The sequence below is a fragment of the Natrix helvetica genome (assembly GCF_964273705.1).
Source record: "Natrix helvetica genome assembly, chromosome: 1".
NCBI classification, from domain to species: domain Eukaryota; kingdom Metazoa; phylum Chordata; class Lepidosauria; order Squamata; family Natricidae; genus Natrix; species Natrix helvetica.
In genome coordinates, this window is record NC_138548.1 from 178,519,453 (window position 1) to 178,538,795 (window position 19,343).

At 37.5% G+C, this 19,343-nt stretch overlaps 1 protein-coding gene across 1 annotated transcript in view; it reads right to left on the reverse strand.

Moving 5' to 3' along the window:
• DNAH7 (dynein axonemal heavy chain 7) overlaps positions 1 to 19,343 on the reverse strand; it is a gene marked incomplete at its 5' end in the record, with an annotated part of 161,289 nt that overhangs the window by 66,942 nt on the left and 75,004 nt on the right. Inside the window, 10 exons of the mRNA XM_081956675.1 lie at positions 33 to 262; positions 1,909 to 2,781; positions 3,344 to 3,563; positions 4,813 to 4,939; positions 6,151 to 6,319; positions 10,097 to 10,252; positions 14,193 to 14,390; positions 15,554 to 15,778; positions 16,308 to 16,439; positions 17,177 to 17,353. Coding sequence (XP_081812801.1) covers positions 33 to 262; positions 1,909 to 2,781; positions 3,344 to 3,563; positions 4,813 to 4,939; positions 6,151 to 6,319; positions 10,097 to 10,252; positions 14,193 to 14,390; positions 15,554 to 15,778; positions 16,308 to 16,439; positions 17,177 to 17,353 — 2,507 coding nt within the window. The remainder of the gene's footprint in view (positions 1 to 32; positions 263 to 1,908; positions 2,782 to 3,343; positions 3,564 to 4,812; positions 4,940 to 6,150; positions 6,320 to 10,096; positions 10,253 to 14,192; positions 14,391 to 15,553; positions 15,779 to 16,307; positions 16,440 to 17,176; positions 17,354 to 19,343) is intronic.

Here is a 19,343-nt window from a genome sequence, read left to right on the forward strand (position 1 = left end):
TTGGTAACAAATGTTACATCAATCATACTTACTTTCTCTTTTTTTCCAGCAAGGATTGGAAAGTGGAAATTAATTCCAGGTATGAAGTTGGTGTTACATAATTGTGTCGCTGGAGCTCATTATAGAACAATTCAGACAAATTAATGGTTGAGGTGTGAAACTTTTTACACATATCAATGCAGCCAGCTCGGGTTTCTTCAGACATTTCAATATCGCCCAGGGAGCGAGAGGCAACTGCCTGCAAAGCATCTGTAGGCCATGACTGAATTTAAGGAAAGGGTGGGGGGGGGAAACATTTGTCTGTTATTATGGTAAAAGAGTGTTACTTAGAGAATACTCACCTGTTAAAAAAAGAAGAGAACAACTATTGAATAGGTTTCGTAATGGGCTAAAGGCCACGCTGAAAAAAGTTAGTTAGGTACCATTTGCAAGTGGGAGGAGGAAAAATGTAGTGTTGTCAAAAAATGGCGAGGGCCAGGTTTAATGAACCAGGACATTTTAACGTTTAAATAGTTTTTACTTAGTTAAAGCCGTAGAAAGCATTGAAAATATGTTTATATCACATTGTTGATTTTCAGTGGCCAGGGCACCATGGGGTAGGAGAGATTCCAGAGGCAACAAAAACAAATTTGTGTGGTTGGAGAAAGCTTGGCAGGCATCCATTCATGTCTTTTTTCCCCACCTTTAAAAGCCACCATTGAAAATATACTAGTGGAATTCTATGAAACTCACAGGGACAACAATCTTAACAAAGAGACTACCAAAAACAGTGTTAAGTGCTTTCGAATAGAAAAAAAAATAGCTATCATGGATATATGATTAAAAAATCACTAAGCTTAAGGACCAAATTCATATCATGAATAAATAAATTGAAAATGTATTTATTCAAACATTTATCTGTGTTTCAAGCTTTTGGCATTTTTCCCCCTGGCCTTAGAGAAGCTGCAGAGTGAGGGAGGCTGCAGCATGAAAGGAAGAGAGCAGGGCAGCCCTCTATCCATTTAGTTTTGAACAACAGCCCTAGTCCAAATTATTGTGCTCCAAAAACTATTAGCTAACAAAGAAAAATATATGTACTATTTTAAAATACAGTCAGGGGATTATATCATTGTTTCATTTAAAAAGAAACCTCTGAACATAGAAAAAACATCAGAATTTCAGTAAAAACATATGTTAAGGAAACAGTACAGATATTTTTCGACTTATGACCACAATTCAGCCCAAAATTACTGTTGCTAAGTGAAACATTTGTTAAGTCAGTTTTGTCCCACAATTGTCTTGCCACAATTGTTAAGTGAATCACTGCAGCTGTTAAGTTAGTAATACGGTTGTTAAGTGAATCTGGTTTTCCCATTGTCTTTGCTGCTCAGGTTACCAAACATGATCATATGACTGCAATCGTCATACATATGAGTCAGTTACCAAGCATCTGAATTTTGTTCACATGGCCATGGGGATGCTGCAATGGTCATAAGTGTGACCATTAAGTGTGAAAAATGGTCATAAGTCATTTTCTTCAGTACCATTGTAACTTCGAATGGTCACTAAATGAATTGGACTACCTGTGTTTTCATTTGTTCTTTCTATCGCACCAATATTTACAAATGATTAATCAAGCCAGAAGCAATCCATACTTAACCACAGCTTAAAGTTATAAGCGTGGTAGATATCTACTTAAATAGCTTTCAAATACAGCAGAATATAGAAGCCAGCTTTAAACCATTGTTTCAATTTATCTCTAATTTGGAACTCTAACCATTGTTTGTTCCCATTTCAAATTTTCCCAGCTCATTTCCCCACCAGCAAGAAAGGAGTAAGGTGATTCTGCTCAACTACATAAAACTGAGTAAAATTGGATTGCCTTCAATGTTTTCATGCATTTTTCACAGTTGTACTTCAGAATCTTACCTGAAACCAATCAATAGTGCAACAATTAACAAGAGCTGGAAACTTCCGGAGACGATTTCGGAAGGCATCCCCAATGGGACTCATAGCCAAGACGACATGGAGCTGATCCCGGCAACGATCAATGAACATGTTGAAAAGAGCAATGGGACTACCGTCAGTCTGCTTGGATCTATCCCGCTGGCGATCAATGGAGCGCATCTTTTCACAGATTTCTTGTTTCTCGTCAACTGCAAAGAGGTTTGGCACTTCTCCAGCATTTAACAAGTTGTTTATGTCTTCTAGAAATGACTCTCTTTTTATTTGGGTGTCAGTGAATAAGAAAACGCCTTGCACCTCACCTTCAGTAGATCTCCTTAGAATGGCTTTTAGGTCCTCATGCCATTCATTGGTCCCATAACTCTTTGAGATTTCAACCTGGAATGGCGTGTAGTCAGACATATATGCTGCTAAACGGGTTAGGGACTGTCGACCACTTCCACCAACACCAACCAGAAGGGCATGGCTACGGGGCTGTTTCAAAATGCGTGAAATTCTACAAACATGCTCTATAGCAAATCGAAATAAAACCAGCTGCATTGGCTTTTTGCTCATATTATTATATTCTTCTAGATGGCCCTCGACAACAACTCTCAGTTCATCCACATCCAAGACTTCCCTATAATTTGTATCCTCCCTTCTAGGATCATGAAAATCACAGAACATCAAGCTTCGCAAATCATCCTCTTCTACCCTACCGTCATAATTGAAATCCAGATTTTGGAAAAGTTCATTAAAATCTTCTTCCAAATGCTTGGTTACTACTTCACGGATACATTCAACCAGCCATGATTGATCTGCGTTATCTACCAAGCGGTCATAATATACTCTAAGGACCTGCATAAAAGACATTAGTGTGTTTTTTAATAATAATTAATTACCATTTCTGTGACATAGAAACATACATTCTCTCAGGAAAAATTCTTAAACTTGAGAAGCTACATACTCAAAGGGAATAACTAAATATCATGTGGAAAAGCTATTTTCTGTCATCAATGTCTTTACTTTGGCATGAACACAGTATAGTCCTGTAGCAGCTTTCCTCAACATGATGCTCTTCAGATGGGGCTGCAATTCTTAACATCCTCAGCCAGCACCATGATGAGGAAGGGTATCTTACTCTCAATCATTATGATCTCCACAGTAGAAGGGCAGATGATATTATTCATTCACAAAATGGATACTGCAGTGGGTATGGCTAGTCACAGACTTATATAATTTTAACTATATGATGCTTTCTGTTATTGGATTCTTTTAAGTAGAAACAGCTATGGAAGGCACAGCAGTTAATTGCTTATGCTACTAAAGTTTTCAACGATTCAATACCTTATCATATAAGAAAATATTTTGCAAACAAATATAAGACAGCCTTCAATTAAGTTACTAATAGAAAATTTACCTCATGAACCCAAAGGCGTTTTATGGTTCCTGTAGAAATGGTTGTTTCAGGTCTTGACAAACAAACCCCTTGAATGACCCGAGAGAAATCTCGCAAATTGAACAAATAGTGTGATTTGGTGGGTGTAGGGAGCAGGCTCTCCATAGCGTCTTTGTATACAGTCAATGTGCTATTAATAATTTGTGTAGTCAGTTGAACATATTCCGAAGGGAAATTGTAACTGTTGATTGAAAAGATGAAAGCAGTAGGACAACTCATACAACACAAAATAGAAACTTGGACATTTTCCTACATTCATCAGATTCTTTTTGTGCAGATGTTCTCCGGATGGTATGAATAAATTTCACAGAGAAGTCAAATTATTTTACAATTCATGACACTGATTTAAGTACCCTTGGCCTTCAAACAATCAAGGACCAAAAATTATCACTCAAAAGCAGTGATCAAGAGTCAGCCACTACACCATATTCATTTTATGAGCCCAATCCTGAAATATTGATCTTTAATTATTCTTCCAATTTGTTTACTCAGGGAAATTCATACTCTATTCCAGCAATGGCGAATCTTTTTTGGCTCGTGTGCCAAAAGTGGGGGGGAGCGCAGGGGGCTTGTGTGTTGGCCTCAAAAAAAGGCTAAAGTCAGCTGGACAGCTGACAGGGTAACGCCTCACGTGCCCTGACAAATGGCTCTGCATGCCATAGGTTCGCCATCCCGGCTCTATTCTCTAGTTTATAACATTTTTTAGTTGCTTAGTTGTCCAGTTCTTGATGTTCTTTAGCTTATAATGAGCTTATTGGGTCAGCCCAAGTAACATTCTAGGAATACAGCTAATCCTTGACTTACAACAGTTCATTTAGTGGCCATTCAAAGTTACAATGGCACTGCAAAAAAATTGATTTATGAATGTTTTTCACACTTATGACTGTTGCAGCATCCCCGTGATCATGTGATCAAAATTGAGATAACTGGTAACTGGTTCATATTTATGACGGTTGCAGTGTTCTGGGGTCATGTGATCATTTATTCATAAAATATAAAATGATAACTATCATATCCAGCAGTCATGTTGCAGACCCTGTCCATGAATGAATGTCATCTGATGGGACCCAGGAGAAGTCTTGCTGGACTTCCATCAGGACCTGAAGACATGGCTTTGTTATCTAGTTTGGGGGTTCAGGAATATGGATATGGAACCTGTAAAGTGGTGTGTTACTAGGAAAACTGAGTGTGCTCTCCTGCAGTTGGGAGGGGGATGGCTTTTAATAGTTAATTTGAAGATTTGCTACAGTATATTGTCATGTTATGATGCTATCAGAGAATCAATATCTTTGGAGAACTGCTGGTAGGAAATGCAGATACTACAGCATAACACTTCTGGATGGTATGATGTTTAGGAAGGATATTATGGCAGATTATCAATATCTTTTTTTATCTAGGTTAATATACCACAATATAACAATGTCACCTACCATATAGTAAGATGCCAATCTAATATTCGGGAGAAAATTGTATACATCGACACATCATCAAACTCATTAATGGTAATTGTGTTGAAATGTCGCAGGTATCGAGGAGTGATCGCATTTCGACCTCCACCTGTAGGAGAAGCAAATCACTGATGCACATACAATAAATCTAAATCTATCAAACACATCTGTGACCAATTTGAATTCTTCCTCCTCTCCATGCATCAATCAAAGGAGACTTCGTATTAAGAGCAACTTCTATAATCCAAATACACAAGCCACAGGCAAAAGACAATTTATTTTGAGGAAGGAGGAATGTGTAAGCCTTTTACACACTAATACAGTAAAAGTGACAGCAATCCTATACAAAGTCTTGCTACATCAATAAGCACATGCTAAAGAACTACAGCTATTACTTATAAAGGCTCTCAATCCATGCTAATATTTAGGATTGGTCAAAGGTAGGATTCATCAGTGACAAATCTACATCTTTAATCACATTGAGACAAGGTTTATGGCACGGGTCACCAATCCCCAGTCCGTGGACCGGCACTGGTCCGCAGCATGCCAGAAACCGGGCCACGCAAACAAACAAAGCCCCATCCGCGGATGCAGGCAGCACACGAAGCCATGCCCCCCTCCAGTTCACAAAAAGCCCTCTATCCATGGAACCGGTGCCTGAATCCCAAAAGGTTGGGAACTGCTGGTTAATGGGATCTCTTAAATAAACCATATCTTTTAAACAAAAATGGAATCTCTACTTCTCTGTGTTGGGGAAAAAAACAGGAATTAAAAGCATGGATCAGCCTCTGTGTTTCTAGCTCAGACAAGGAATTCTGGAATCATTATTTCCACATATTAAATTGTAGATCTCCTGGCACATTTTCCCCCTAAACCAACAATAGGAAAGAACATGGGTGGCAACATCAGGAGAAAAGAGGACTCGTTTTGCAACCCTCAGCTCAAATGAGGGTTGCAATTTTTGGTGTGTGTGTGTGTTGGGAATTGTCATGTGTGCTGGGCCTGGTCTCTGGGTGTTATGTGAATTTTGTTGTATGGGTACACTGTGTATATATGTACAATGACAATAAAGTATTCTTATTCTCAACTGCAACAGAACACTGAGGCTCTTTACAGACCCTCTCAAAGATCCAGAGAGAGACGGCCATATTCAGCCTTAGAGGCCCCTTCCCATACGAGCAAATTCAAAAGATGATGCATAAACGACAAGAAAAAACATGACTGAATTTGAATATTTAAAAAGAATACATCAGCAGCATGTTTGGTACTTTAAGAGTTTCTAAAGAGTTTCTATTCTCTAATTATAGCTATAAAGTGTACCTGCCGGCCCCATTGCACAAATGATCTGGATGTCCACAAGTCTAATCATAGTGCAGTCTTTCAGGTCATACCAGTTCCAGTGATCCAACCACTGACGAAGTAACTCCACTGGAGGTTGAGCCCCATAGACTTCTCTTGCTGGCATATTGACATCATCCACAAATACCACCTTAAAAAACAAAACTGTTTCTCAAAAGGACACTGGTTCTGTATGTAGCCCACAGGTTACACCCAAAGACCTTATTTATTTATTTATTTATTTATTTATTTATTTATTTATTTATTTATTTATTTATTTATTTATTTATTTATTTATTTATTTATTTATTTATTTATTTATTTATTTATTTATTTTTATTTATTTATTTATTTATTTATTTATTTATTTATTTATTTATTTATTTATTTATTTATTTATATTTAATGCTTCTAGACCGCCCCCTCTCCCAAAAGGGACTCGGGGCGGTGTACAGTCCATACAAAATATAACAAAATACAATAAAAATTACATATGTACAGTTGGCATGGAGGAGGTTAAAATGCAATTAAAAGAACTGTACAAAGCTATATAAATATACGTTTTTAAACCCCTAAAATAGACACAATAAATTAAAAAACCCCTTAAAATAACCAGTTGATAATACATTTGCCAGGAGGGACAGTTGTAATTATGCCAGGCCTGCTAATCGGAACAGGTGAGTCTTCAATTTTTGCCGGAAGGAGCGGAAGTCAGTAGTAGTTCTAATGTCTGGGGGGAGGTCATTCCAGAGGGTTGGGCCCATCACAGAGAAGGCCCTACTCCTAGGTGTCGCCCACTGGCATTGCCTAGTGGACGGCACCAGGAGAAGCCCCTCCCTGTGTGAGCGATATGCAACAATATATTGATATTGATATTAAACAATATGCTGCTGAGCTCATTTAGAGTAAGCTTGTTTTTCAGGGAAATCAATCACAACCAACCTGCTCTCTTTTTACATATCACTAAGACAGTGTAAGATGCTATGGGGAAATTCCCACTTTCTATAGTTATTGATTGGAGTCCAACACATCTCAGCCTACATTTCAGGTACCTTAGCTCAGTTCTAAATCAAGGGTTAAGGAAAGCATTCAATCCTTTGCTCTGTTGCCTGTACTATGCAGGTAGTCCTCAACTTACAAAGTTCATTTAGTGACTGTTCAAAGTTACAACAGCACTGAAAAATGTGACATGTGACCACTTTTCACACTTATGACCTTTGTGGTATCTCCATAGTCACATGATCAAAATTCAGATGCTTGGCATCTGACTCATATTTATGATGGTTGCAGTGTCCCAAGGTCATGTGATCACTTCTTATGAAACGCCCCCCCACCCGACAAGCAAAGTCAATAGGGAAGCCAGATTCATTGAACAACCATGTTGCTAATGTGACAACTGCAATGATTCAGATAACAACTGTGGGAAGAAAGGTCATAAAATGGGGCAAAATTCACTTAACAAATGTCTCACTTAACAACAAAATGGGGTCGTACATTGAGGACTGCCTATACCTACTCTTAGGATAGATATACTGAGTATGGCTATTCATGTACTAAAAGTATATATCTTTGGTAGCTGCATTACAAAAATCTGGACGACCACTAAAGATACGTATTAAGGAAATTCTTCCACCCCCATTTTTACAGACTAATCTACCATGCTAAATTATAATCTGGTTTCTTTTTGTTTGTGTTGCATAAACATAGGTAATTGTAGTGTAATTAATAAACTGTGGTTAAACAAGCCATGTCTTAGTGTAATATGTGAACCCAAGCTAATTCTTTCCTCTATGTTTTTCTTCTGTGGGAACGTTGCACATGAACTCCTTCTCCCTGTGCCTTAAAAAATGGTTATTGCCCTGGAAGCTGCCCATGAGCTGTCTGATCAATGAAACAATACAAACTGATTGCAAGGGGAGGGGGGAGGAGATTAAGAAAAGTGTGGTTCCACTGCACAATGAATTCTTTGCCATTTATTTGCAGGTTAATGGAGGCACTTTTACTGAATTTGAACTGCTAAATGGCAGTTTGCTAGCCAGTAACAAAACCAACGGATGAGAAAATTACAGTCTAGGTTTTTTTCACTGTATTTTCTACTAGTGCAAATTTTGTTCAGCTGTTTACAATCACCCCTTTTTCCTATAGCCTTTGGTGTCACAGCCCTAGTCTCCCTTGTGTCAGAGTTTTTGGGAAGCTGCTTGGAGGATGACGTTTCCATTCCCAAAATTAAAGTTCTGTACTACATTGGAAACCACCGAGTTGCATTTCCTGTGACCTTCATTAAATTTGGTTTGGTTTGCTATTACTCTGCTATTTGTTTTGGCCCATATTATGGGTCTTTAAATTATTTGATGTTTTTAAGTGGTTTCTTGTAAAATATAAGTTTTATATTTTAATATAAGCTTAAAACAGTTATAGTAGAAATATGCATATATTTATTAATATTTTATTGATTGAGTGATTGATTCATTATATTTATACCTTGTTGCGAACATATGCAGATTCTGGAGAACTTAAATAAATAATCCAAGTTTCTTCCTTTGAGCTGTGTAAAGATGCCTGCTTCTTGGTTCATTTACTCCAGAGAATAGAAAAATATAATCATGAATTCTCAATCTAAAATGATGGGAGAAATTGTTCCCATCTCATTACTCTACCGTTCTAGATGCCATGAATAACATCTGTCTAGAAAGGTGGGTCATTATATGCATACATAAATTTGTGTGTGTGTGTGTGCGTGCGTGCATGTAGAGAGGGTGGGGTTGAAACATGGTATAGCTCCTAATACTTCAGCCTTAATTACTGACAAACTATCACTGCCAAAATTCTGTCTTCTATCAAGTAATCAAAATGTACTTAAGACTTGTTTGCATGAGACAGGTGATCTAGTAATTGCTTCACCTAGGCAATTCATCCATTTTTGCATTCCAATAACACCTACTCCAAAATAATAGATTGGTGGGTTGCCAGTTAAGTGCAGTTGGAATCAGCATCTGCTTGGGCAGCTTAGACAGTTGTTCCTCTTCCCACTTTTGCCCTTCTGACATTCCCCAGACCTGTGGTCCAAGGAGGGAGGGACTGAAAATCACAGCACTTGACTTATTCTTGACTTATTCTCAGGACTTCTTTAAAATTCTGTGTTAATGAACTCAGGAAAAGTCACAAAAACTCAAGAAAGTGGGTAGTATGATGCGGAAGGAATTAACAGATTCAAGCTGCGCTCTGAAGAAAGTTGGATTTATTTGGAGGTAAATGTACTTTCTGCATTATTTGGCAGTGGATCGTTAGCTGGATTTTGGAGATTACATGATCCAGAATTTTTCCCCCATTTCCTTTTTAACCCATTAAGCAAATCCAAACTCTGAATCAGATTTAGAGTTGCATTATGTGGATTATTTCTTCTATGATCTTTAAAAAAGAATATCCCACCTTTATTATTTTATAAATAACTCAAGGCAGCAAACATAGTTACTATTTCCTTCTCCTATTTGTTCCACAATAGCAATTCTGTGAGATGGGTTGGGATGAGAGAGTGTGAGACTGGCCCATTAGCCCAAGGTCATTCAGCAAGGTCATTTCATGTCTTAAGGCAGGACTAAAACTCACAGTCTCCTGGTTTCTAGCCCAGCTTCTTAACCTATAGACCAGAACTGGCTCATTTGTATTCCTATACAGGCTTGGAATGAAAACTATAGCAATACCATACCCATCGTGAATGTGAGATACAATTGAAAACTGCTGCTTCCGTGTTTAAATCCTCTGGGAAAGTTTGCATAACCATTTTGCTAAGGTTTAAAATTAGGCAGCAATTTACATACCATTTTGACGAGGGATGTATTGTCACTCAGAATATACCAATTTAAAAAAAATGCAGAGGGCCTGCCATAAACAGGGCCAGAAGTTGCATTTCACTTTTTTTAAAAGTTACCATTTTCTTTCCTAGGGGTGGACCATAGACTCCTTTTCTCCTTTTATCAAGCTTAGACATAATGATGTTCTGAGTCTGGGCTGCCGTCGTCTGCGCGGAGAAGTTAATGAGCAGTGGTTTGTAGATTTCCTTATTTAAACGATTTAAGAGAAAATCCTGTCAAGATAGTTTTTAAAAAGAGATAAGATGGGGGTCACATGAGCATATCCATGTGGCGGCACAGAAAAAGACAAGCCGGGGGGGGAGGGCTGTTTTTATTGCAAGTCATTCAAATGAGCTGGTTTTTTCCCTTCAGTTTTGCTACTTATTCTCTTTAGAAAAATGACAAGTGGGTAACAAACGCAAAGTCATAAACATTCAAGTCTCTCTAATGAGTTTCCTGCAGAAATAAACCAAAGGGATTCTAAATCTAAAGATATCTTTTTATATCGATTAAGATTGTATGCATCACTGATGTTTCGTAATATTATTGGACTCATTAGCAAGTTCCAGAATATCACACGGACAGACCAATGGTGGGATTCAATTTTTTTTTACTACCAGTTCTGTGGGCGTGGCTTTGTGGGCGTGGCAGGGGAAGGATACTGCAAAATCCTCAGTCCCTCCCCACTCTCAAAATTTCTGCTATTGGTTCTCCAGAACCTGTCAGAACTGGCTGAATATCATCTCTGGAACAGACTAAGCATAGTGGCTATTTTAATAAACGCAGGCAGGCCTTGACTTTACAACAGTTTGTTTAGTGACCATTCAAAGTTGCGATGGCACTGAAAAAAGTGGCTTATAACCATGTTTCACACCTAAAACCTTTGCAGCATCTCCGTGTGATCAAAATTCACATGCTTGGCCATTGGTTCGTATTTATGACCTTTGCGTTGTTCTGGGGTCATATAATCACCTTCTGTGACCTTCTGACAAGCACAGTCAATGGGGAAGCCAGATTCACTTAACAATTGGATAACTAACTTATCAACTGCAGTGATTCGCTTAACAACTGAGGCAAGAAAGATGGTAAAATGGGGCAAAACTCTCTTAACAACTGTCTCCCTTAGCAAAGAGAAATTTTGGGCTCAACTGTGCCCGTTAAGTCAAGGACTTAACTTTGGTTTTCAGGTCCTAAGTTCTGCATAGATGTTAGTACTGAGGATCTTTTATGGTTTCTCCAAATCTACCATTCAGAGAAATAGTTTTACCCAAAAACAATTTTCAAAAAAATAGTGAATATTTTAAAAATTATAAGTATGTTGGAATATATAATCATGCAAGGTAGCAAGCACCTTCCCTAATAAACAGCAATTTATTACATGCACAGAATGAAGACCAATTTAACTTCAATCTTAATGCCACTAAATACTTGAAACAAGAAGTTGACATCTAGAAAGGGAATGGATACCTAAGGGGAATTAGTTTCCAACAGTAAAATGCCTTTCTCAACTGCTAAAAGAATTAGATGTTTCAATCCTTGTCGTGGTGCCATTCAGTTTCAGGCTGTGTGTATTAGGCTGAATCTGCAAAGAATGGCAGAGCCATAAAGTTTATGTTAGACCCAGCAGCCATCACAGACCAGGGCAGATTTAGGATGTTCAATACAGAAAGTGTAATATTGTTCATGCACAGTTTTTGGAAAGTGACAAGGATTAACCTCATCAGTATCAATAGCTCTGTAGTATAAATTATTTACCAAAACCTGAGCCAGATAAAGTATAAGCAAAATAGAATATTAAAAGAAGAATACAGGAATGGCTACAACCAGCATGAAATGATCTGAATTGACACAACTAGGTTGACAACTCATCCTTCAACTCACTAGTTTATGTATGCACATATTTTCCTTATGTATCTTTCTCCTCTTCACAAAATGTACAAGAGGACAAGTTGTTTAATACAGAGGTGGGTTGCTCCTGGTTCAGGCTGGATTGAGTGAACCAGTAGTAGCGGCGGCAGGAGGCTCTGCCTACCCGCCCAGACGCTTCTGCGCATGCAAACGCATGCGGGAGCGCACCCGAAGCAGTAGTAAAAAATTTGGCAACCCACCACTGGTTTGATACCAATACATAATGGATTTTCCCACGTCTATTTTACTAAACTGAACACTGTAATGGGTAATGAAATTTGTGGTTTAATCATGTCAAAACATCCAGTGAGGAAGAAGAGGAAAAGGAATGTGATGTTATAGGCACAGCTGTAATATGCTAGCAGGCCCATTTGCTCAGTTCGATCCAACTTTTATTTCTTAAGGCAGCCTGAACTGTATAAATTTATTCTGATTACTGTAAAATAAGACTGATTGCCAACAATAATATTTCAGCAATTATGTAAACAACACTTTGCTGTTTCATCTGAACTGCTTTCCTTTTTTTAAAATGCATTTTTATTGAAATTTTTAATAACAAAGGTAAAAGAAACTAAAAACTAAACTCAGAAAGAAGGAAAAGTAAAGAAAAAAAGAGAATAAAAGGTGTTCAGGGGCAAAAGAAAGGAAATATTTTAAAAAGTCACTTCTGATCTTTATCACAATAAGTACAAGCAAATTTAATAATATATATCCCCCTATGTTACATGACCTGAAGAACAAATTTACTTATTTATAATATGAATCTAATAATTAATTACATTAACAAAATTATTTATACTGAAGGAAGACCCCCAAAAAGTAACTTAAACGTTAGTAATATCAATTTGCTACAGCTTCCAAACATAAATTTTTGCAATTGTTTATCTATATTAGAAATCCATAATTTAAAGTTATGTAAATAATGGGACAGAATTAAAATGACTTTATTGAGTGCAAAGAATCTTCCAATAAGTTAAATCAAGTTTTTAAAGGTAACTAATAATATTTGTAAACCTAACTAATAATGTTGGAAAAAATAAAAAAAATATTTTTGGAAAACATTTTCTGCAGGCCTTCCTCCCATGATTACCATTTGCCATAGTGATATATTTTTTGAAAACAACATTTGTATTGAAATAACACAAATTGTATAATTAACCATCCTCAAGTCTTCAAAATGGTCTAATATATACATTCTACATCATACTTTATTTAAAACAAAAGACAGTATTAGCAATTTACCTTATAAGTATGTCCCTTTTTATCTTGTTTTGATAAGTATCCCCAATGTGCACAACACATGAGTGGTAGAAAACAAAACACAAAACCTCAGTTCAATCTGACCATTCCTTCAAACATGCTACAACTCTCCAACATCTTTTGTGAATAAATAAAGTTGGGAGTGTGGCCACTAGTTCAGAAGAACATTTAGTATGTTCTACCCCATGGCATGGATGTAGTGTGGACTGAGGGTAGGTATCACAAGCCCTTTAAGACAGAGATCTTCAGATGGAAGGGCCTGGAACTAGAAAACACTAGTTTTTTTTTTTTCATTCTGTGAAACTCTGGGGCCATGATGACGAACCTATGGCATGCCTGCCACAGGTGGCAGGCAGAACCCTCTCTGCGGGCACATGAGACATTGTCCCAGCACAGCTCCACTGAGCATGCACACATGCCTCTCACTGGCCAGCTGGTTTTCGGGTCTCTGTCGCACATGCACGGGGGACAAGGCGCATGTGGGAGACATGTGGGGGGAGGTGCACGTGAAGGGGGTCATGCATGGGGGTTGCACGTGCACAGGGGTCACAAGCGCATACATAAGGGGGAAAGGGGGGCACGCACATATGTGCAGGGCATAGCTGGGCATCGTGCGCACCTGGGGGGGGTCACACGTGCATTGCATTATGGGTGCGTGTGTGCGTGCTTCACACCCACACACACTTTCGGCACTCAGCAACAAAAAGGCTAGCCATCACTGCTCTAGGGTTTCCCAGAATTGAAAGAGGTTCCATGGGAGACTAAGGAGAGGGGGGAGGGAGGGAGGGAGGGAGGGAGGGAGGGAAGGAAGGAAGGAAGGAAGGAAGGAAGGAAGGAAGGAAGGAAGGAAGGAAGGAAGGAAGGAAGGAAGGAAGACAACCAATCTGAATTTGAAGGTTCGGGTTAAGAAACTAAGGATCCAGCTTTCCTGGAGCAACCCATTAATTTTAATTGAAACTGTAGATATCTTGTACCAAGTATAATGCATGTTTCATGTATACGTACTATAATATATGAACTCTTGCCAGTTCCTGTGGGTCCAACAAATATGGCAGGCTTCTGATGTGTTGTCAATAAGTCCATCAATGAAAAGTATCGTATAGTATCCAAAGTGGGAACAATTATTTCATTGAACAGCATATCCTTTGGTATAGGTGGAGCTGACTGAAGTGCTTCTATCCATGGTTCCCATCTTCCAGCTCCCTGTTTCAAAATTTAGGACCAAATATGTACTCATGTTATGAGTTCATGGCCATGTTATACTTATTTTTATCCATCTATTTGTACCAATCTCATGCGAAAATGTCCATGTCTATACTAATACCTTTTACCTTGTACATTTTGACAGATAAACAGACAAACAAATAAAAATAAAAAATAATAATCAGAAAGCATTGCAGTAAGAGGGGGGGGGGGAATTATATGAACCTGCAGTTTCGTGATCCAGTTACACCATGCATATCTCATTGCATTAGCAATTATTTCAAAGTGCTTAGGCATTTTGTGCTTATAGTTGACTTTTTTAACTATGTATTTATGTCAGCATTGTTTTTTTCTTTATTTTTGATATCTTTAATAATAAATAGCAAATGATTGTAAAGTGTTTTTTTTTCAAGTATTGTACACAGTGTGCTATTATTTCTAAATTTAAAATTCAGGATCAGGTTCTGACATGGTCTGGAGAGATCCTCCCTGCAGAAATTGAGAATTGGTTTTCCTTGTTTTTTTCCTGTCAATGGCTAAGGTGAAATTTCTACATGTTTATTTGTTTGTTTATTTACTTATTTATTTTATCTATAGGCTGCTTGACTCCCAGCAACTCTGGACAACTTACAAATTGAAAAGACATTTAAAAGCAAGGTCCTGGAGGGCAGGTTCTGCCTCCCCCTAATAAAACCAAAATTTCATGACACAAACTCCCTCCCCCAACCTTTAACCAGCACCTGTTAAGTAACTAGCCCTGCATATTTTTTGGCTGCTGAATGATTGGAATTTATTATTTTCAATTGGTAGGCACTGGACTACTTTCTACTGATTTCAATGGGAAAGGGTTATGGACTATTTTAATTATCTGATTAAAAGCATACTGACTTCAGCTGAAAAACAACTTTAGATAACATCTTCCTGATGATAATAAGTATAAAATTATCTAAATGGCAAATCTTACTTCTCTTGCTTATTATCATAATGTAATGAGAGCATCAAGCACTTAATAAATAAATGTGTCCTACTTCCACAGCTATTTTTTTTATTTGTATAGAGCCAAATCTCACAATACAAGCAATTAGATTACGATCAGAAATCATCTTGAAAACGATTTTATCAATTACTCTCTGAAAATCTCTGTTCAAAGCAAATACACTCACATCTTTGATGAATCGATATTCATAAATTGTTCCATCTTCTGGATAGGGAACAGTTAAGATTTTTGCCCGGAAATGCTCAACCCCACTCAACAATTTATACTTTTCTCTTGTCTCATCAGTCATTGGTCCTTGAAGCAGTTCACGCACAATCTTGTCAAACTTCAGTCGATCATCTTCTTTACAACTGGCTCCAACGGACCATGTGAGTGCAAACACAAAAGTGCTCTGAAGTATTCAAAAACAAATTTAAAGTAGTCATTCATACACACAATACCATCATTTCAAGGTTCAAGCTTACAGTTTTAGGAAATCTACAAAACACAACCAAGTGTCAGAGGTTGCATAGGAGGGAAAACAGGCAACCCCAAACTAAACTTAGCGATGGAGTTGCCAGTCCCAATCAGTGAGTGAGGACTATCTTTATCTTCATCTCCTGCTTGGCAACAGGAGGTGTAGGTGGAGACCATGGTGAAATATGTGGACCAAGGTGGACCTGGATATGATCCAGAATTATTCCTATGTTCTTATATTCATATTTTAGTTTTTATTATCAACAGGTTAAATTTTCTATTCATTATACTGTACCTGATTTGGTTGCCAATAAACCAAGATTTTGATTTTATGATGATACAAAAATAAAATGAATTTAACATCACACAGGCATGCTTATTCCCGCCTCTTAGTTTTTTCCACCTCTGAAAAGTCCAGAGAACTTCATGCAAACTATTGAGTGTATTTAAAAGATCTTGCCCACCTCAAGCCATGAAAATATTTCACGGTCAGTAACAGTTTTGAGTTTTGCTTCATTGTGAAACTCATCCATCATGCAGTCCATGAGATTCATTAAAGACCGAACCAGGTTTGTGTCTGATGTTGGAGAAAGTTCCTAGGAAAACAAAAACAAAGTGACTTAATTTGAAAACCATTCTTCTATTACTGATTTAGGAACAACTTTAACTGATTTTACTTTAGACAGTAACACACCTTTAACAATACCACAGAGAGCCAAATAACAAAACATTGGTTTCTAGAGACTCTTTACTTAGAACTTTGGGTAAGAAATATGATTGTAATAAGATATTTAGGAAGAACAAAATTAGCAACCAATGTGATATCCTTGAAATAATAATTACCAAATCCAACTGCAGAATAGGGACTAATTTGTATAGTTGTAGAATAAATGTTAAAATATTTATTCCATTGTGGCTAAATTGCTACAAATATATTTTAAAATGTAACACATAAATAGCTAAACAAACACCTCAATATCCACATTTTCGGAAAAAGACAACATTTTATACCACTTTGAGTGAAGTATCTATTACACTGAAACAAATGGTGGTCTGGACAATGTCCAAATGAGAGACCATTTCAGAGTTCCCCATGGACCCTGCCCTGAGTTCCATACTGAAGCAAAAAGTTATTTTTATTTTATGTGAACAAAAAAACAAACAAAATGAACTGACACATTTATGTCCTAAAAACTAACACACACAAACAAATATTTTTTTACAGAATCAATATTAACAACAGTGAATACACCATTCATGTCTCATGTGTAAACATGTTTTTATATATTGTTAATAATATTTTTAAAAGTAAATAAATGCTATTTTACCACACCTTTGTACATTTTCTAACAAATTCAACAGAAAGTGGGACAATTCTATCGAATAACCCTGTTATAAATTCTTTATGCAAAGTGGTGACTGTAGGTGGCATTAGATGTAACCAAGACAACATCAAGGGTCTCCATCCCAGCATATGAGGCTCCATGTAGACCATTCCACACCTAGAAACCTACAGGAAGAAAGAACACATTAATGATGATGATGATGATGATGATGATGATGATGATGATGATGTAGTATCACAAAATACCGGGACTTGCAAATTGAGGTTGAGCGACTGTGGAAAAAGCAATCATGTGTTGTCCCAATTGTAATTGGAGCCCTTGGAGCAATACCTAAAGGGCTACCTCGCTATTTGAAAATTCTACATTTACCTGACTTAAACATTCTGACTCTACAAAAAACCACCCTACTTGGAACAACTTATATCCTCGGACGTTACCTTAACAGTTCCTAGGTCCTTAGTTAGGACTCGAGCTGTTAGGCTACCAACCAGCCCCAAAGTCTGTGAATCTCACCAAAGATTAACCACATCATCATCAATCATCATCATCATCATCATCATCATCATCATCATCATCATCGGTATTTTGTTAGGTAACTGAAAGAATACATAAGCAATATCATTCTTTAATACTGAAACTGTCAGGGTTCCTTTTTTCACTGAAGTGTATTGATAGTGTTGATTTTACCTTATTTTAAGCTGCCTAGAGTCGCTTGATGGCAAAATGGGTGGCATATACATTTAATAAATAAATACATATGTGCATATGTACATACATACATACATACATACATACATACATACATACCAATGAAGAAAGGTTGGCTTAATTTACATATTACACAAAATCAAGCAGAAAACATGTCTAATTTTTTATCAGATGATAGATTAAATGAAAGTAAAAGAGATAGCATCATATACAGTTTGGTTACTTTTCTAATATCCACCAAAAAGAATACTATAGCTCTTTTTCTTCAACAGATCTGCAAGAGCAATTTAAATATGAGGGAAATTATTAAATTTAAGCACTCACCCAAAAAGAACAGTGCAAAAACACATGTATGACAGATTCAATGTCCCCCAACTGGTAAATCTTTTCATGAAGGCACTACATTACAAAAATTGCAAGATATTTTTTAAAAAGCAAAGGATCTTCAGACATGCTCCGCTGGTAATGTGTTATTTGTTTGTTTGTTAAATTATATGCTGTCCATTTCGCTGATACAGCAACTCTAAATGGCTTATAATCTAATAAAATTAAAATTAGAATAGAAAAGTTAAAACTTAAAAATCAAAATGATGGGTGCTCTGGAAGTAAAAACCTTCTGCATCCTGTCAGCCACCCCTAATGAAGCAGGCCCCTTTTGGGGGGCCCAGACCAAGCTGCAGAGCCAAGTTTCTAGGTTGTTCAGGAAAGCAAGGAGTATGGATGCAGACCTCATCTCTGACGGAAGAATATTTCAAAGGATGGGGCCACAGCAGAAAAGGCTCTTTCCCTGAACCCCACCAGTCAAAATTCTTTGGCTGACAGGATTTGAAGTAGGCCTTTTCTGCTGGAATGAATGGGGCAAGGGTGGGATGGTTCTTCAAATACCAGGACTCATGCTATAAAGGGCTTTAAATATAATAATGACCCATGCCTTGAATTGGGTTGAGAAGCAAATTGGCTGCCAGTACAGCTCGTGTTAACAGAGGTGCCACATGTACCACTCGAGTGGCCTCCAGAACTGTCCATGCTACTGCATTCTGCAACAGTTGTAGCTTCTGAATACTCTTCAAAGGTAGGCCCATGAAGAGAATGTTGCAATAATCCAAGTGGAAGATGATTAGAGCTTGAGCGACTAATCTTAGGAGTCATGATGCAGGATTTGGCACAACTGGAGCACAACATTGTGCCAGGGCTCCCCTAGTCATAACTATCACCTGTTTTTGATCAAGAGACGCAAGTCTAGGAAAAAACCCAGATTGTGCACCCAGACTGTCTGAGGTAGTGCAACCCCATCCAGAATTAAACCCTCATATCCTGAGGCCCCAACTTGTTATTCTAAAGATAAAAATCAAGGACGTGTTATTGCAGTTCCAGATTTACTCCCTCAGAACTGAATGAAATAAAAGAAAATGGGTTGATAAACCATAATTCTTGAGGTCTAATTCA